General features: G+C 53.7%; 2 protein-coding genes across 7 annotated transcripts in view; one reads left to right on the top strand and one right to left on the bottom strand.

Moving 5' to 3' along the window:
* The first annotated feature begins 4,151 nt into the window (after window positions 1–4,151).
* Window positions 4,152–10,084, top strand: Nab2 (NGFI-A binding protein 2). 6 transcript variants are annotated; one of them, XM_026784556.1, is made up of 8 exons: window positions 4,695–4,769; window positions 4,996–5,022; window positions 6,123–6,996; window positions 7,380–7,513; window positions 7,803–7,854; window positions 7,948–8,080; window positions 8,279–8,470; window positions 9,433–10,084. In XM_026784556.1, the coding sequence occupies exons 3-8, from the start codon at window positions 6,139–6,141 to the stop codon at window positions 9,540–9,542; spliced, it is 1,479 nt and encodes a 492-aa protein (XP_026640357.1). In that variant the 5' UTR covers window positions 4,695–4,769; window positions 4,996–5,022; window positions 6,123–6,138; the 3' UTR covers window positions 9,543–10,084. The 6 variants fall into 6 exon arrangements, with proteins under 6 accessions (XP_005358069.1, XP_005358070.1, XP_026640357.1 ...); XM_005358012.3 differs by lacking the exon at window positions 4,996–5,022 and having other exon boundaries at window positions 4,152–4,769; XM_026784558.1 differs by lacking the exon at window positions 4,996–5,022 and having other exon boundaries at window positions 4,704–4,769; window positions 6,229–6,996.
* A 94-nt stretch (window positions 10,085–10,178) lies between these two features.
* Stat6 (signal transducer and activator of transcription 6) overlaps window positions 10,179–18,817 on the bottom strand; it is a 17,617-nt gene continuing 8,978 nt past the window's right edge. Inside the window, exons 10-22 of the mRNA XM_005358011.3 lie at window positions 18,101–18,188; window positions 17,838–17,960; window positions 16,300–16,392; window positions 15,796–16,002; window positions 14,181–14,275; window positions 13,948–14,084; window positions 13,535–13,681; window positions 13,293–13,356; window positions 13,086–13,190; window positions 12,897–12,983; window positions 11,652–11,717; window positions 11,444–11,572; window positions 10,179–11,366 (exon numbers count right to left, since the gene is read on the bottom strand). Coding sequence (XP_005358068.1) covers window positions 11,177–11,366; window positions 11,444–11,572; window positions 11,652–11,717; window positions 12,897–12,983; window positions 13,086–13,190; window positions 13,293–13,356; window positions 13,535–13,681; window positions 13,948–14,084; window positions 14,181–14,275; window positions 15,796–16,002; window positions 16,300–16,392; window positions 17,838–17,960; window positions 18,101–18,188 — 1,531 coding nt within the window. The 3' untranslated portion in view covers window positions 10,179–11,176. The remainder of the gene's footprint in view (window positions 11,367–11,443; window positions 11,573–11,651; window positions 11,718–12,896; window positions 12,984–13,085; window positions 13,191–13,292; window positions 13,357–13,534; window positions 13,682–13,947; window positions 14,085–14,180; window positions 14,276–15,795; window positions 16,003–16,299; window positions 16,393–17,837; window positions 17,961–18,100; window positions 18,189–18,817) is intronic.

Raw genomic sequence — 18,817 nt, 5'->3', positions numbered from 1 at the left:
AGATCCGCCTGCCTCTGCCTCCCGAGTGCTGGGATTAAAGGCGTGCACCACCACTGCCCGGCCGTAGGTTGATATTTTTATAACTGGTCTGGTCCCTGACCACAGCTCAACACAATGGTCTATAACCAACCTTAATGTAAAGCCTTACACACATCTCCATTTCTCATAGCCACCACCCACAGCAGTGAATGCTAATTTCTAGTTTCTAAAGCAGTTGGTCTTGTTTCATACCTCCATGCAAGCAAATGTTCTTGTCTCTCTCTATTTGACTTCCTTTCTCCCTGGAAAACTTCTATTCATACTTCAAATCCTAGACTGCTTCCTTGCCTAAATTAGATGCTCATCTATCTCAGTCCTTTCAACAGGCAGACTGGCCTCTCCGCTTTCTCATGTCTCCTATTATTCCCTGGATTGTTGTTCACACGGCTATTTCTTGTACCTGCCCGTGAGCTCCTTAGCGGTCTAGGCTGGGGTGACCTGTGAGAGGTGAAGCTTTTCTTGCACAGTAAATCCAAGGGTAGCACTTCCTAGATGATGAATTCTGGCATAGTATTAAAAGAGGGAAAGGAGGCCAGGCGGTGGGTGGTGGCACACGCCTTTAATCCCAGCAAATCCCTGTGAGTTCGAGGCCAGCCTGGTCTACCAGAGCTAGTGCCAGGACAGCTAGGACTGTCACACAGGGAAACCCTGTCTCGAAAAACCAAAAGAAAAAAGAAAAAGGTAAAGGAGTCTCATTACTTTATATTTGTATTAACTGTCAGCAAGGATTTCAGCCTTCTACTTGCTACTTGGCATATTAACTCACCATGGACATCTCAGGATATCAACAAGCTAGACTTGCATAGCTCACTATAAACTAAGGGGGCAGGGCACAGGCGCCTGCCACGGTTTTGTGCACCTTTAATTTCAGCACTCCAGTGGCAGAGGCAGGTGGATCTTTCAATTTAAACCCAGTCTTTTCTACATACTGTGTTTTAGGCCAGCCAGGGCTATAGATTAAGGGGGAGTGTAGGGGGGAGGGGCACACGTTTAATCCTGACCCTCCGGAGGCAGAAAGGCAGGAAATCTTTGTGAGTTCAAAGACAGTCTGGTCTACATAGTGAGACTCAGAACTGCCAGGACTACATAGAAAGACCTTCAAAAACAAACGGGGGCAGGGCAAGCTGGAGTTATGGGTCAGCGGTTTAGAGAGTACTGGTTTTGCCAGGGACTGAGTTCAGTTTCTGAGTTCCAGATGATCCGAAGCCTTTTCTGACCCTGTGAGCTCTTTCACTAACATGGTGCACATACACTCGGGCGCACATAAAAATAAAATATTTTTAAGCTGCAGGGTAGGCTGGAGAGATGGTTTAGGGGTTAAGAGCATTTACTGCTCCTGCAGAGGATCCAGGTTCGCTCCCCAACATCCATGTGCGACCTCAGTGGGCTACTGCACTCGTGTGGTGCATATACATACACCCAGGCACATATACACATGAAATGAAACATATTTCTTAAAGGACATGGAAAACATTGTCACCCACAGAGGGTGGGAGGAATTAATTATGCCTGGAGGCAAGGGGGAGGAGGGTCCAGAAGAGAGTGCGGGTCCGAGGAAGGTGAGCTTGAGCCAAACCTGGCTGAGTGAGTCTCATTTGGCAGGGCGAGGTGACGGCGGCGTTGGGGGGGGGGGGGAGGAGTGAGCGGAGCAATCTGCTAGATGAAAATCTCCACGTGCCTGAGAAGACAATCCTGGCACGCACCATCCTCACTCCTCCTCCACCCACCCTCTCCCTTCCTCGGTCTCATCCACCCTTCCCCTTAAGATCTACGACTAGAGATACAAACTGTTTCCTTTCCTAGAACAGACCGCTCTGGACAACAAAGAGAACCTTAAACTTTGGGTATATGATATCAGGTGCTCTATTCTGCCGTTGAGACTGAGGGTGGGAGACCAGAGGAAGCAGGTAAGGATGCCTTGAGAGTTGAGAGTCCGGGCAGAAAATGAAATTGGCAAAATAATAATAATAATAATAATAATAATAATAATAATAATAATAATAATAATAATAATAATAATAATAAATGTCCCTATTCCCCTTTTGTCAACCCCTAACACACACCTGTCTGTGCAAGCAAGCGCACGCACACACACACTTTGCTAAAGGCTGGAAATTCCTTGTTCTCAGCGGAAGAGAGTAGGCGGGTATGTGGGGGTGGTAGCCGTGGGAGGAAAACGAACAGACATCTCAGCAGCTCCGGCTGCGGGCTGCGGGGGCGCTCTGGGCCGCTGGTGGGGCCTGACAAGTCGATGTTGCTTTTTGTATTTTTTTAATGTATGTATTTTAAAATACACATAGAGACTCGGATACAATCCTACAGACACGCAGATATACAAGTAGGTATAAAGAAACAAACACATAAACTCAAAATACTGCCAATAGTCCTCAACCTGACTTGCGTTCTACAATTGGCAGTTTCCACAGTCTCTACTTAAACCTCATGGCAAGTCTTGAAAAACAAAGCTACCAAACACACTCGGTAGTTTCACTCTCACACACAGGTTCGCATTGGGACCCGGACAAGTGTCTCAACGAAATCTGTCTCCTCTCCTCTTCTGATCCCAAACCGGGAAGCGAAGGCCTTAGAATCGGCTTCTCCCTCCATCATCCTCTTTCCTGGACCTGGACCAGGCTCACTGTAAGCTCCAGTTTCCTTTCAAGCCCTACCCTTTACCACTCGGCTCCACAAGCTGCCCTCTCCCTCCAGACCCCAGGACTCAGTGCCACCCCAAGGGGGTCTGTGGGAGGGATGGGGGTGCTTGGAGCATAAGCAACGTGGGCGAAGGATGTGCGTCACGGGGAGCGTGGGCGGCGGGGGGGCGGGAGCACGAGGAAACCCGGGGCCAGCGCTGGCAGCCCAGACTCCAAAATAACCGGACCAGGGAGTGGGGGAGGGGCGCCACAAACCCCGAAGGGATCCGGAGTACCTCCAAGGGAGGCCATCTAGTTGAGCCCTCCACACTAGCAAAGGGCACCAGGAGAAAGGGTGTACTCCCTAATGTCTCTACTATGTTGGGCGTTTGATAGGATGAAGACAAAAACCTAAGCTATTGAAATCGTTCCTCCTCGATAAAGTACCCATCCCTCTACTGGAAACCGAGAGATTCCCTCGCCAGTCTGGAATGAATCTGGAATGTAGAACCCGCCCCGGCCCACGCCTCCCACGCCCTGCCAGGACAAGCCACTCACAACTGCGGAACAGAGGGGCGGAGCTGAGGTTTCGAACTAAAGGGACCGTGCCTCTGGCCAGCCCGCCACGTTTCCCACCACCCTTTTCCCCAAGGCCTACACAGCCCCCGCGTGCCCAATCCCCCCCCCCCAACCCTCCTAGCCGTGGGCGTGTGTAATGGGAGCCAGATGGGGCTGGAAGAAACGGAGGGGGTTGGGCTCCTTGAAGCCGTTCTGCATGGTGGGCTGTCTCGTAGACTCATACCTAGCCTCTTGCTCTGTTTCCATCACTCTGCCCTGAGATGTCCGATAACATATGACCCCAGAGAAGGCAGCCACCTTTTCCTGGCTTTGCCAGGAAAATCGTCCAAACAATAAGGCCTGGGCATCAGAAATTAGGGTGCCACTGTAGAGGAAAGCATTGTATCCCCATCCGTGCAAACCCCGACGTGCCTAGTTGATGCTTGAGTAAGTTGTAGTTTCTAGTATAACCCACTTATTAAACTTCGACAACTAGATGCGGGGGCGGGGGCAGGCGACCAAGGTTTCTGAGGGCCGCCTCTTCAAATTACAGCTTTTAGGGCCGGAGAAGGCCGTTGAGACTCCGTAAGGATTGCTGCGCAGCCTGGCGCTCACAGGTTTAACCCTAAACGTGCGTTCTAGGGGAGCCGAGCAGGAGGAACCGCACACCCGAGCCTTCGCCAACTTTTCTCCGCTCACTTCTAGCATTCAAATGAACGGCACAGCGCGGCCGGAGTGTGGGCAACGGGCGTCCGTGTCGTTGTTTAGACGCGTGTGCACGTATGTGCGCTTCAGTGTCTTTGTACACTTGTGCGTGGTTGTGAAACTGCACTCTCGGCTCAGAGGGGTAGGAGTGGTGCAGGGAGTAGGAATGTAGCCGGCGGGGTGCTCACGTGGGTACGTGGGCGCAGAGAGGGCCGGCTGTGCATCCGGCGTGGGCGGCACGGAGCGACCTGCCCCGCCCGTTGGATCCCCAAGCTGCCCCCCCTCCACAGCCCGGCCTCGGTCACCTCGGTCCCCAAGTTGGCGCCCAACTCTCGAGTCTCCGCCTCCGCCTCCTGCTCCACACCTCCTCCCCACCCCAAATCCCCTCCTCCCAGTCCCCGCAGCAGCCTCTCGGAGGCCCAGAGGCCTCGGCTCCTACACCCCACCCCCCGCCTCCGGTCCCAGCCCCCGGTTCTGCCCACGCCCTCCTCCCGCCAGCCCGGCAGCCAGCGCAGAGCCCGGCCTCGCTCCCCGTGCGTCCTGCGGGGGAGGAGGCGCGGAGAGGCGGCAAGCGCAGCCGGGGAGGTGGGGGCAGAGGCACACAGAGGCGCGGAGGCTCGGAGAGAGGAGACGTGGAGGGAGGGACGGAGCCTGGACAGCGGTGGACCGGGGACTCGCGCACCAGGCAAAGCTCAGCGCGCAGCAGGCGCCGGGAACGGAGAGGGGAGGCACGGGTGATCTCTGGCCGTCCATGCACAGAGTGCCCTCTCCCACAGCGGAGCAGCCACCTGGCAGAGGAGATAACACTCACCGGACCCCTCAGCCCAGACTCAAGTTAGTGGGCAAAAGGAGGTGTTGGGGAGTGGAGATGGGTGGAGCTGGACTCGGGAATGGGGTCCGGAGGGTGGAGGTCGAAAAGAGGACATGGGGAAGCGGCACGGGGGTGGGAGGTGGAGACTGATGGAAAAGGGGGTGAGTGTTCGAATTGCGGGATCTTGGGAGCTAACAAAGACCCGACGAACCTGAATACGATAGAGTACTGCCTCCTTTTCCATTCCAGACTTGCTCAGTGGGCATGACCTGGCAGGTGAGCCCCCTGCAAAGAATGTCCCTAAGCGCCAGGGGAAGCTCCAGACCTTCATCTGACAACAGTGCGAGGGGTGGGGGCGCTTAGCTGGCTCACTGTGTCACTAGAAGGTAGCGCACCATCCCTAGGTTCGAGAGAAAGTGGTTCATTTGGGTTAAGGGAGCATCTTTGGGGCTTAAGGGGGGTGTGCTTCAGGTGTCCCTTTCCATTAACCGACCACAGCGTCGGGAGGGGTAGTTTCCGTGTGCAGCCCCTTCCTCAAGAGGCCTTCAGGTGCTTCCGCACTGCCTTTAGAAGATTAGTGTGGAAAATAAGGGAGACAAGAGTAGGCGGGAGCCCTCAGGCGGTTTTCGCCCACAGACGCTGCCACTGTAGGAGTGTGTGTGGGAAGAACGGGCCCAGAGCAGAACAATCGGGGCTTCCCTCCCCCATTGCCTGAGAAAAGGAGAGGGGCTTGCTGAATAGTGGGAAGGGCCGCACAAAAGGAGGGAAGGAAGCAACTGAAGGGAACTGGACAGCCTGGAAAGTTGGGGCAGATACTAGAAGGGTGCAGTAACTTCCAATCGCAGTAAACTGAGGCAAAGGAGCAAGGGTCCATTAGGTTCACCGAAAAGCCAAGAAAGAGGCCACACCCCTCCCTCTCAGATACCTGGACAAGGAGTAGCCCCGGTTTCCTAAGTTAACTTTAATGTGGGATGTAATGCTGAGGCTGAGTTTTTAGGGGGAAAGTAAGGGCTATAACTTCGGTGAAAGTGGGTCTAGTCATTTCAGAGAAATGCTAGTGGGCCTCGGTGTTCAGGATTGTGCTGCCCCCACCAGAAAGATCAAGAAAAAAGATGAGGTAAGGGTTTCCCCAATAGCTGTAGATAGGGCGCTGGCTTTTGGTGCTTCTGGCTAAGTCTGGGACCGCATGGGCATGGTTATGCCTCTGAGCAATGCTCAGTTCCCAAAGTGCTCAGCCTTCGGCACTGGGCAGAGAAAGCATTCAAAAGAGAGAAGGGACGAGGAGGAGGCAGAAAAGAGAGGACAATTGTTAGTGTGGGTTGGTACCCAGCAGGGGGACTTGTACTCACTGCCTCTCTCCTGCCCTTCCTTCTCAGGGCAAGTGCCCCAATCATGGCACTGCCTCGAACACTGGGTGAGCTGCAGCTGTATCGGGTCCTGCAGCGTGCCAACCTCCTTTCCTACTACGAGACCTTCATCCAGCAGGGAGGGGACGATGTGCAGCAGCTGTGTGAAGCGGGTGAGGAGGAGTTCCTGGAAATCATGGCGCTTGTGGGCATGGCCACCAAACCACTCCATGTCCGACGTCTACAGAAGGCTCTGAGAGAATGGGCCACCAACCCAGGGCTCTTCAGCCAGCCAGTGCCTGCCGTACCTGTCTCCAGCATCCCACTTTTCAAGATCTCTGAGACAGCCGGTACCCGGAAAGGGAGCATGAGCAATGGGCATGGCAGCCCAGGCGAAAAGGCAGGCAGTGCCCGAAGTTTCAGCCCCAAGAGTCCCCTTGAACTTGGAGAGAAGCTGTCACCACTACCTGGAGGACCTGGGGCAGGGGATCCCCGGATCTGGCCAGGCCAGAGCACTCCAGAATCCGATGTTGGAGCAGGAGGAGAAGAGGAGGCTGGGTCACCCCCTTTCTCCCCACCTGCAGGGGGAGGAGTCCCTGAGGGGACTGGGGCTGGGGGGATGGCTGCAGGTGGGACTGGGGGTGGCCCAGATCGCCTGGAACCAGAGATGGTACGGATGGTGGTGGAGAGTGTGGAGCGGATCTTCCGGAGTTTCCCCAGGGGTGATGCTGGAGAGGTCACATCCCTGCTGAAGCTCAATAAGAAGTTGGCACGGAGTGTGGGCCACATCTTTGAGATGGATGACAATGACAGCCAGAAAGAAGAAGAAATCCGAAAGTACAGCATCATCTATGGCCGCTTGGATTCCAAACGGCGGGAGGGCAAGCAACTCAGCTTGCATGAGGTGAGGCCTGGGTCCTCAGGACTGCCCTTAACTCCTGAGGTTCAGTCCATTTGCCTCTGAGAATTCTTGCCTTCTCAAACTCTGGACCATTGTCCCCTTGGCCACTCAAGTTCCCCCCCCACACCCAGCCCCAGCTGCTGCTTTGCCTCCATCAGCTGAAGGGGAAGCCGAGAGAGCAGTGAGCCCAACTGCTCAGCCCTGTGCTGTCGAAGTCCCCAGAAATAAAGGAGGCCCTGGTCAGGATGCTAGGAGTCCATCCTTCTAAACTCAGGAAGTTTCTGGGTTTATTTAAAGCAAGCATCCTTTGGATGGGCTTCCCTTGGTGGTGAAGGGGTGAAAGAGTGGGAGAATCGGGGTTCACACTGGCTGCCCTCTTGCCACAGCTCACCATCAATGAGGCTGCTGCCCAGTTCTGCATGAGAGACAACACGCTTTTACTTCGAAGGGTGGAACTCTTCTCCCTGTCCCGCCAAGTAGCCCGAGAGAGCACCTATCTTTCCTCCTTGAAGGGATCCAGGTGAGACCCCCTGGGCCACCTCTGGTTGGAATCCTGCCAAGGACCTGGCTGTCTCCCCACTCCCGGCTCAGGCAGTTCTAGGCCTGCTTCCCGCCCACCTGCATGTCTTCCTCTTGCCAAGTCAACTTGTCTGAGGCCTGCTCTTTACTCCCAACCCCCCACAATAACAGAGATGCCTGTCCAGCCCACTTGTTCGTGGTGGAGTTTTTAAGTGATGCATGTTTCCTGGACAGATTGTGTGCCCTGTGTGTTCTGGGCCCTAAGCCCACCACCTTCCTTATTCTCCTAGGCTTCACTCTGAAGAATTAGGAGGCCCGCCACTGAAGAAACTGAAACAAGAGGTATGGTTTGGGAGGTAGAAGGGACAGGAAAGGACAGCCTACCACAATCACTGCCTTGCTAGGGCCTCATTTCCCAATTTTGGGCATCCACAGGTTGGGGAACAGAGTCATACTGAAATCCAGCAGCCTCCCCCAGGCCCCGAGTCCTATGCACCCCCATACCGCCCCAGCCTAGAGGAGGACAGCGCCAGTCTGTCTGGGGAGAGCCTAGATGGCCACTTGCAGGGTGAGTGCCTTTGATCTCTTTGGGGAGGAGGTGGGAGTGGGCAGGTGGGTTGCAGGAGTGAGCCAGGAGTCAACTGCCTGGAACAGGGCTGGGAGGTCTGGCTGGATGGGGGCAGAAGAGCCTATGGGAGTGACTTGTCGGTTGAGGGTGGGTACCGTTGGCGGCAGCCCCTGACCTGACCAGTGCCCATGCCCACAGCTGTGGGGTCGTGCCCAAGGCTGACGCCGCCCCCTGCTGACCTGCCCCTGGCATTGCCAGCGCATGGGCTATGGAGCCGCCACATCCTGCAGCAGACACTGATGGATGAGGGGCTGCGGCTCGCCCGCCTCGTCTCCCATGATCGCGTGGGCCGCCTCAGCCCCTGTGTGCCTGCAAAGCCGCCTCTCGCAGGTGAGGCAGCCAGCAGTGCTGTCCCTAAACACCCCAGCTACTCAGACCCATACAAGGGTCCTCATTTTCTAGGACCAGAGGGGAGGAAGAGGGATCCTATACGGCTGTCAGAACAGTAGAGGGGCTCCAAGATAGCCAGACCTTGAGCAGGGGCAAGCTACTGCCGGGTTATTTCCAATGGGGAGGGTCTGACCCAGGTGGGGAATCTTTGACGGGGGTGGGGGGGCTAGGGGGGAGAGCAGGGAACAGAATGAGGGGTGAAGGTGAACAGTAGAGTCAGCAGTAAGGGAAGCCTGGCTAGAACTGCCTAATGCAGGGGGGTGGAGTCGCGGGGAGTTGTGGGGATAGGGTTCCCCAGCTTGGAAGCCAAGGAGCCCAAAGCTGGGTGCTTTGTGTGTGGATAGGAAAGGAGTGGGCCGGCAGAGGGCCGGGCAGCCGCTGGGCTGAGAGTGACGCAGCAGACAAAGCCACCAACCCTGGCTTGGTATTTTTAAACTGTGCGTGGGTGGGAAGTGGGGGCGGGGACTGGAGGGGGGGCTTTTCTTGAGGGAGAAGCTGGGAGTCTAGCTTCCTGTGTTTCCCCTGATTTGGCTACCAAAAAACTGGGAAGGGGGGTTATTTGTAGGATGGGTGAGGCCTGGGAGGGGATCAGAGATGAGTGGGGGTGGCTGAGCCTGGGGAGGGGGAGGGGGAGAGGTCAGAGCCAAGCCGCCCCCGCAGCTCCTGACAGAACCAGAAATTCCAGCAGAGCAGAGGCGGGCGAGACACAGAGAGAGAGAGACACACAGAGACAGAGAGCTACACACACTTGGGTATGGAACCCCCATACACACGCAGTGGGCAGGAGGCAGTAATTGAGTAAATGGAGCGGTCTTCGCATTTCCCTGTGCCTGGCCTCACTCAGAACAACCCTTTGGCTCAGTCACCATCCTTGTCTCCTAACTTAGACCTTTTTCTTACAGAATTCGAGGAAGGCTTGCTGGACCGCTGCCCAGCCCCAGGACCTCATCCCGCTCTGGTGGAGGGTCGCAGGAGCAGCGTGAAAGTGGAGGCAGAGGCCAGCCGGCAGTGAAAGTGGGGATGTCTCAGACCCAGGACCCCAGGCTTCTGGCTCACTTAGACCCCCCACATTGTCCATCCTCGAACTCCAGTCACCGCCCTAGAAGGATCCTTCTGCTGCCCTTCTGCCCCATGGGCACAAGACTATGGGGCTTCAAGCAATAACAAGCAGGGGCCTGGCCAGAGGACACTAGGAGGGTGCAAGGTGCGCCCTCACCCGGCTCAGGGGCACGGACTTTGCCTCCAGCCTGCTGGGGCTCTTCCTTCCCTCACCACACACACCCATTCTCCAGGTGGCCGCCAGTGGAATGAGCAGCTGGACTCAGCTTGGACATGGGGAAAGAACTTCCTGGGAAGGTCTAGCAACCGGAAACGGCACCGTTTGCCCGGAGACTTGGGGCCTGGGAAAGCTGGGTCTCCCCTCCCCTCCCCATTTTTTGTGCTTCTAGTTTGTTTCTTTAATTTAACAAGTGCTGCGGTTTGCCCACACCCCCCCCCGTTGTCATCGCCCCCCTCCGAGCTGTGAGGATCCCCACAGTCCCCTCCACCGGCCCCTTAGAGGTCTGGGTTGGACCCTGGGTCTCCTCAGGCCGGCAGGACTGCAGCGCCTGTCAGACTCCTAGAAAAGTGTCTTTCTTTTCAGATTGTGTACAGTAGATTATTTATTTTGTTATTTTGGAATAAAATTTATTTTATGGCTTAGGATCCATGACCCCCGCTGTCCCTCCCCCACAGTGAGGGAAAAGGGACCGCATGAGATGTGAGAGTGGAGAGAAGCCGGCAGTGGACAGAAAAATACGAGAGAAACAGCAGCTAGGGCCCCCGACGCCCGGGGCATTACACAGCAAGCCCTGTACCACTCAGTCCTTGGGCCCTAGGAAACACAGGAAGCATTGAGTCACCAAGGCTATATGCACGTCAGAGCCACATAGTTACACGCCATTTCTTATTACAGTGTCTCAGCTTTTCAAATTCGTGTCGTCGCACAGGCAAAAGCGGAGATACGTGTTCTGTGAGGCCGTATAGTTCATGTGTGACATTTATAGGTTAACATGTTGTAGGTAAACATTGGCACGGCTACACACAAGCTTAGCTCTTGTGAGGCAGTCCTAACTGGCACAGAGCCTCTTTTTTTGGCAAGAATTTGGAGCTTTGGAGGAACTTGATTTTTAATCTGGGCAAAATCCATACCAGTAACCCAATACCTACACCCTCTTTTTCCTCCCATCTGGGGTCTCCTGAACCCCTGCTTCAGTGCCCTAGGTCTATGCCCCCTGTCCATGGCACAGAGTCTATGTGTTTCTGCATGTGTGTCCCAGGCCCTAGCTCAACACAGGAGCCCTTGGTGCTTGCCTAGTCCCCTCCTGCTCAGTGTGCTCTGGTCCTTGTGTGTGTGTGTGTTGTGATGCAGGCACACAGGTGCCTGTTACCACATTAGAGCCTGAACATCCCTTTGGCCCTTGTGCTGGAAAAGGGGCCCTGATGTGGCAGGAAGGACAGAGTGCAGTGGTTCCGTGCGCCGTGTCTTCCCCCAGCCAGCTCTTTCCCCCTGACCAAGGAACAGCTGGAGACGGGAGGCACCCGCACGAGCAGGTGTCAGAGCAGGTCCATAGAAGAGGCTCTGTGTCCGGGCTCCTCCAGCTGGGATCACCAACTGGGGTTGGTCCTTAGGTCCATGTGGGACATTGAGATCCCAGACTGCCCGTAAGGAGATGGTTGCAGGAGGGGCTGAGCCCCCAAGGATCCTCCTCCTGCCTCCCCTTGGCCCTCCAGGAGCAGCTTGTTGAGGTCCTGTTCAGTGGGAGGCAGCAGGGGAGGGAACATGTCTTCACGGACCCTGCAAGGAGGAGGGAAAAGTAGTGGAGCAGGCACAGCACCCGTCCTCCCAGCCCTCACTCCCAGGCTCCCACTCACCAGGGGCCCTGGGGAAAACCTCCCACAGACTGAGTTAGGCAGCCATCTTCTGCCATGGTCACATCTGGGCAGAGCAAGGGTTCGGGGCTGGATACAGCATGCTCCTGAGACTGGCATGGCAGCAGGCCCCTACCAGGGGTCAGAAGAGACCATCAGGAGGGGTAGGCATCGGCAGCATGGGGATGATGGGGTAGGAGAGGTCACTTACTGGGGGTGAGGCTGGTCAAAGGGTAAGTTCATCTGGCTCATGTTGGGGGGCATTTGCAGGTGAGGCCTGGAAGCAGGAAGGAAAGAGGGAGAGTATTGCGAAATCAAGAGCAGTGAGTCAGGAGACAAGGCGCTGGGCCTTCTCCTGACTTAGCATTCACTGACTAGCATTCCCTCAGCAAGTCACTTCTGTGCTTCCTGGATCGCATTTCTCCCCAGAAAAATGGAAAAATCGTGTGTGTATGGTCAATTTCCACTGTTCCTTTTGTTTTGTTGTTTTAGTTTTTTCTTTTTTTTTTTTTTTTTTTTTTTTTTTGGTTTTTTGAGACAGGGTTTCCCTGTGTTACACACTAGCTGTCCTGGAACTAGCTCTTGTAGACCAGGCTGGCCTCGAACTCACAGAGATCCGCCTGTCTCTGCCTCCCAAGTGCTGGGATTAAAGGTGTGTGTCACTGTGGCCCAGCCTGTTTGTTTGTTTTCAAGACAGGGTTTCTCTGTGTCACCCTGGCTGTCCTGGAACTTGCTCTGTCAAAATGGCTTGCTTTGAACTCAGAGATCCACCTGTCTCTGCCTCCCGAGTGCTGGGATTAATGGCGTGCACCACCACCATGTGGCCCAATGTTTCTTTAGACTGAACTATGGCTCAATTTCCTAGGCCTACTCCACAGCAACTCCCAGGAAAAGAGAAAAGCCCTTCACTAAGAGCTGATTAAGCAACTTAATGCTTCTTGGGGAAGAGAAAGGTCTAGGCCATTTCAAAGATCATGAAGATTAACAAAAATCATCACAACTCCTGGCATGCAGCTTAGTGGCGGAGCACACACTCAGCATGGGGCATGTGGTCAGTCCTGAGCCCTGAGCTCAGCCCCCAGCGGCACAAATGCCAAGCAAACACACAGCACGTAAGGTACCGTAAATCTCACAGGCAGGAGAGAATATGCTAACCGTGTTCACTACAAATTCTCAGCTCAACCTCACACATTATGAACTCATGGGATCATAACAATAAGTGTATTCCCTTGTGCAACAGAGAATGTCATTACTATCATCCTCGCCGAGGGCTAGGTAACCTATACAAAGTCGGCAAAGCCGCAACTCAAACCCCAGCGATCTGAATCTTAGGCATCACTGCCATGGACGCACAAAGGCTGGGGTCAGCCGGTGCTGCCGTTCCCACATAAGCCTCACCACCCACTGCTTGTGATCAGATGCTGCCCCACCTCATCTTCCCCAGGCTGTGACTTACTCCGGAAAGGCTGGAAGTACGTTATTGATTGACTCTTCTATGGGGAGGCTTTGAAATGAGTGGATGGGATGAGACGGTGGAGGGTACCTGAGGAAAGAAAGCAGACTGACGCAAGTCCTTCCCCTGGCAAGCCCACACCCCGTCTCTCCTCTGAAAGTCAGCCCCCTCCTTGTCTCTCAGCCTCCTTACCCCATATCTGGGTTGAGTTGCATGGTGTTATCAGGGGCCATTCCAAGATCATACGGGGGCACCATGGTGGGCATCTGGGGCTCTGGCGTAGGAAGAGGCTGATCCCTAAAAGAGAAGGAAGTACATGTGACTGACAAAGGCCACTCCCTTCCTGCAGGTAAGTACCAGCCCCCAGTCCCCACCCACGATCCGCACCATCACACTCACCTTTCCACAGTCATCTTGATGGCCGTCGAGACGTAGCCCCTCCCGTCCTTTCCCATCTGCTCGGCTGTGGTGGGAAGGAAAGGGGAACTGAGGTGCACCCAACTCTCGAGGAGGTGGGGAAGAGGAAGGTTGATGGATAGGTGGAGGTGGGGCTACAGAATGGGAGGGAAGACAGGGATGACACAACACACAGCAGTCAGGGAGGAAGTGGGTGGCAGGGGGGATCAGAATGGCCCACTCACGCTTATAGTGGCTCCGGAAAGCCTCATCCTTGGGTTTCTTGGGGTAGAGGTTTTTTAGCTGAGCAAGATCCCGGATTCGGTCCCCCAGTGAACGAATGGACAGGTCTTTAGCAGAAAATGGCTGGATGTTCTCTATCTGTGGGGAGCCTACAAGAGGAGTAAGACCCTAAGGACTCCTATGTCCCAACTTCTCTTTCCCCCAGCCCACACAAGACTCAGTCACAGTCCACCAAGGACGGCACGCGAGAGAAGGCCTAAGGTGCAAGTCTTGCAGGAAGGAGACCCATTCATCTCCATTGCTATGGGAGTTGAAGGTTAGACCACAAGAAGAGGGTAAGGAGTCAGACCTAAGGAAGAACTTCCTAAAGATCGGGTGGACATCAGGATAGCCAGGGCTGGCTGTGGGGACTCACCGTCTTGACCCCGGATGACATGCGCGATGGTGATGCCCCCGATCTCAGAGTCACTAAAGCGGAGGAGGAAAGTTCCATCTGGCTCGTTGAGGAGAAGACTTGTGACATACTGCTTGCTAATAAAGCCGATGATCAGCCTGGGCAGAGTGAAGGAGGAGACATGGATGTGGACACCGGGTGCAGAGAGGGAGCCGCAGGCACAGGTGCAGGGCCACCTGGGGCCAAGGACTCACCGGTCTGACCAATAGCTCCGGAGGCAGCGTTTAGTCAGGTCCAGCACACCATCAAACCACTGCCAAAAAGTGAAGCCACGGCCCAACAGGATCTCCTGAAGGGTGGAGCAGAGCAGAGGTGAGCGGGGGAGGGCCGAGCTGGAGCAAGCAAGCACAGAGCTGAGAGTGTGAGAGTCAGTGGTTGAGGACCAAAGAGGACCTAAGGCCCATCAATGGCGACCACTTACCTTGACTACATCAGGCATTCCTTTGGGCTTTTCTGTATAGTAATTTATTTGGATATAACAATAATTCTGGATATAGCATAACAATCACAACAACTAAATGGATGCCGAGAAGGGTAAGTGACTTCCCGGGGTCCACACTGAAGGACAGAGTGGAGATTCGAGTCAAGTAGTCTAGCATAGAAGCCCCTCCTAATCACTGTGCTAAACTCTGTCTTCAGGGCTGTCTTGCTGTCCTGTTCCCTTCAGTAACACATTCTCTGGTCACGTGAGCTTCTCCCCTCACCCTCCATTTTTTTGTTTGTTTGTTTGAAAGAGGAAAGACCTAAAGTGGGATCCAGGGGAAGTCACTGTACACGAGAGGCAGGCAAGTTTAGCATTCTTTTGGTGGCTGTGCTTAGTGACCACCAAGGGCAGAGACAAGCGCTCCTTTCTTTGTGCTCTTGACTGACTCAGTCCCCAGCCACTATATTTTGGAGACAGAAAAACACAGGAGCTAATATGAAAGGTAAAAATACAGGGCTCAGTGGATGGTGGTGGTGCACGCCTTTAATCCCAGCACTCAGGAGACAGAGGCAGGCAGGTCTCTGTGAGTTCGAGACCAGCCTGGTCTACAGAGCTAGTTCCAGGACAGGAACAAAAACTATGGAGAAACCCTGTCTCGAAAAATCAAAAAAAAAAAAAAATAAGAAAGAAAATGCAGGACTCCCCTTGAGCATGGTGACTCATTCAATAAATTTTTGCACCTAGGAGGCTAAGAGTGGAGGAACTTGAGGTCAAGGCCAGCCTGGGCTACACAGTGAGTTTGAGATTAGCCTGAGCTACATAGTAGCAAGACCTTAACTCAAAAGAAACCTGGGTTTCCACCTTAGTGTGTCTCTTGCTACGAGACCTGAACAAACTATGGGACCTCACTAAGCACGGACTCATCATCTGTGAAAGACATAGAGATAACACCTCCCTACGCGAAACGGATGTTGGGCAGATTAAGGTAGTTAACATACATAGTGTGAACCCATGCCCGGCATGTAGTAAGCTGCCAGCACACGGCAGCAGTTCTGCCGCACAGAGTCTTGTACGATTTCACCCACGTTTTGCAATAGACTATTTTCCTAATGGGTCAAAGTCATTTTTCAAGGCCGAGTTCTGTTTGCACACAACTGGACTGAGTCATACAAATCACTGAAAAAAAAAAAAAAAGGACAAGGCCACCAGACCAAAACTGAGGGATGTCAGAGAATGCCACAGAATGGGAAGTTTTCTCTCTGGGCCACATGATGGTAGCACCGTGAAGACCCTAAAAGTCTGTCCCTGTGTGGAGGCTAGGGAGGTCTTGAGTGCCCTAAAGATGAAGAACTTGGGGTAGGAAATTGAAAGGACAGGGAAATGACCTTGTTGAACTGTGACCAAGACACACAACGGTGCTGGAAGGCCTCCATGCTGAGGCTGTTGTCATTGAAGATCTTCTGGGCCAGGAAGAGGAAGTGTTCTGGTAACAGCCCCCGGTTGGTCCCCACCTCAGCCATAAACTTGAGGTTCAGAGTTTCACACATTTTCTCCCAGGGCACTCTTTCAGCTACCACAAAAGGCACGCGGTCCTGGGTAAAAGAAGGAGAGAGGGGGCATGGCCAGTCCTCCTCTGGTGGCCTCCGTTCTTCCCAGTTCCCTGAGCGGTGGCGGCAGTGCTGTTCAAGTTGGCTCACAAATGGGTTTCTCAGCGGCTGTTTGTGGTGCCCTGGCCTCATGGCTGTATGTACAACCAGCATGGAAAGATGTCGGAAGCACAGAAGCAGACCCACCAGAAAGACATGCCTTCCACTCACCAGCCAGGACGGCTCCATCTTACTGCGTAAGAACCCACCCTGCCCCATCTCCCACTCTGAGTCTTTGCTTACCACCTCAGAGAAGGCATTGTCCCACAAGATGGTGGCTTTGGCATTATTGTCTTGGTTGCCGTGGACAATGACCACCAAGGGCAGAGACAGGGCCTAAGGGGTAGGGAGAGAAGTTTATCCTTAGTGGAGACAGAGTGTCCTCAGAGCAGTGTGTCACTCCAGTACACTGGGGAGTTCACGTGACATAGTTAAAGGCTGGTGGACATCACTAGACACTTGCTCAATGAGGACAGCAGTGTAGAGAAGCAGTTACAAGTCAATGTGACAAAGTCAGACTTTCAAATACCAATCCCAGTGCCTAGAAGCTGTGTGACCTGAGCAAACTACTGAATCCATGACCCAATGTCATCATCTGTAAATCATGGCTAATAGAACCTATCTTATACTGCTATCTAGAAATACGTCCTGGTTGGGTTTTTGTTGGCACAAGCTAGAGTTATCTGAGAAGAGGGAACCACGGTTGAGAAGATGCCTCTATAAGGCTGGTTTGTAGGCAAGCCTGCGGAGCACATTCTTAATCAGTGATTGACATCAGAGGGCCTAGCTCATTGTAAGTGGAGCCACACCTGGGCAGGTAGTCTTGGTGTATAGAAGCAGGTTGAGCAAGCCATGAGGAACAAGCCAGTAAGCAGCATTCTCCCATGGCCTCTGCTTCAGTTCCTGACTCCAGGTTCCTGCCCTGCTTGAGTTCCTGTCTGACTTCCCACAGTGATGGACATTACCTGGAAAAGTAAAGTGTAATAAGCCTTTTCCTCCCCAAGTTGCTTTTGGCCATGGTCTTTATCATAGTAATAGTAACCCTAAGACAAAACCAGCAGATCGTGCGTGCTTGAATATCACTGGAAATAGTGCCCTGTTCTATAACAAGTTGTTGGCAAATGTGCATGTGTATGTGAAAAAGTGTGTGCTTGTGATCTCCATTTGCACATAAAACACGGGTAAGAGTTACAGAGGCGGGAGTGCTGGCATTAGGGCTACAATCCTGGCTCTTGGGAGGCTGAGGCAGGGTCTTCAGTTTAATGCCAACCTGGAGTACAGAAGAAGTCAGACAGACAGGAAGGAAGGAAGGAAGGAGGGTGGCAGGGAGGGAGAAGATAGGAAAGGAGTGAAGTAAAATAAAACGAGAAAAAGAGATGAGGGTCAGTAAGAGGCCCAATGGGTAAAAAGTGTTTGCAGCACAAGCCTGGTGACCCAGTAGATCTCCAGAACCCCCAGAACCCACATAAAAGTAGAAGGGTCATCCTCTGATTGCCACATGTGCTCTGTGACATGGACATGCTACCCCCTCAATAACGATGATAATAATATTTAAAGAAGAGTCTAAAGGCAACATAGGCTACATCATGATACCCTACCTCAAAAAGGTGAGCAAAACAAACAAAAGCCTTGGTTGCTACACAGGCTGTTCCCTGGATGCACCCTCCAGGTCTCTTTCCTCTCAGCTCTGTTTGACCCCGGCGTATTATCTCAGAAACAGGAGATATGGGACCCGGGGCTCTAGCAGGTCCCAGGCTGCAGCAGGCTGGGTCAGAGCTCACCTGCAGCTGGATGAGGAGCTTGTTGGGGCCCAGCGTGAAGCTGGTGGAGAAGAGCACAGCACACTTCTCTTCCGTCACAGACTCCGTGCCCTTCCGCTCACAGCGCTTGATTTTCTTCAGGAGCTGCCAGGGTGAGGAAAAGGGAGAACAGGGAGGGTGAGAGGCAAAGGATCTGTGGGCTTCCTTTCTGGACCCTCGCCATCCTTCTCAAGGAAAGCCACACACAGGCGAGGGTACTCCTCCTGTCCCCCAGGGCCTCTCACCAGGTTCTTGAACAGGGCTGAGCAGCAGTTCCCGGGAATGCTGTTCTCCAGAGGCACTGTGTTGTTCATGATCTCCCCCGTGCTCTCCCTGCCGGGGGTCAGAGTAGGAAGAGCCTGGCCTGTGGTGAGGAGCTAGGCTCTACAGGGGATGTGCTGACCATTGCTTCGCTGGCCCTGGCTCTCTATGTCCCTTCTCTCTCTCTCTTCTCTGTGTGTTTGTGTGTCTGTGTGTCTGTGTGCATGTATGTATATTGCTAGTACCTTGTATATTGCCCAATACCTTGGCATGCTAAACACCCATCCTACCACTGATCTACACCACCCTATGTGTTTTTAACTTTTATTATTACTGCTGTTGCTGCTGTACATGGGCAAGATGCGGGGTGCATTCATACCGAAGCCAGTTCTCTCCTCCCACCTTTACATACACTCTAGGAGTCAAATGAGTGTCATCGGGCTCACGCAGCAACCCCCACTGTGCCATCTTGCTGGCCTCCCTCTTGGCTTTTAAGGAGAGAAGTCTCCATCTTGGTCAAATCCTGATGACTCTTCTTAACAGAGATACCCTTCCCTTCCTCTGCCTTTACTAGTCCGAGTTCAGAGACTCCACACCCCAAAGGTCTCTTTCCCTCAGCTCCACCCTTTATGAAGCCAACCTCCTCTGACCTTTATCACACACACACACACACACACACACACACACACACACACACACAC

Source organism: Microtus ochrogaster, chromosome 24, assembly GCF_000317375.1.
Source record: "Microtus ochrogaster isolate Prairie Vole_2 chromosome 24, MicOch1.0, whole genome shotgun sequence".
In the NCBI taxonomy this organism is placed as follows: domain Eukaryota; kingdom Metazoa; phylum Chordata; class Mammalia; order Rodentia; family Cricetidae; genus Microtus; species Microtus ochrogaster.
This window is presented reverse-complemented; position numbering and strand designations above follow the sequence as displayed.

Excerpts from the sequence above, each read along its gene's own strand:
- Nab2 (XM_005358012.3), top strand. The coding sequence starts at position 4,687 with ATGCACAGAGTGCCCTCTCCCACAGCGGAGCAGCCACCTGGCAGAGGA. Across the intron at positions 6,997-7,379 it reads AGCAACTCAGCTTGCATGAG|CTCACCATCAATGAGGCTGC; the intron begins GTGAGGCCTGGG and ends CTCTTGCCACAG. Across the intron at positions 7,855-7,947 it reads TGAAGAAACTGAAACAAGAG|GTTGGGGAACAGAGTCATAC; the intron begins GTATGGTTTGGG and ends GGGCATCCACAG.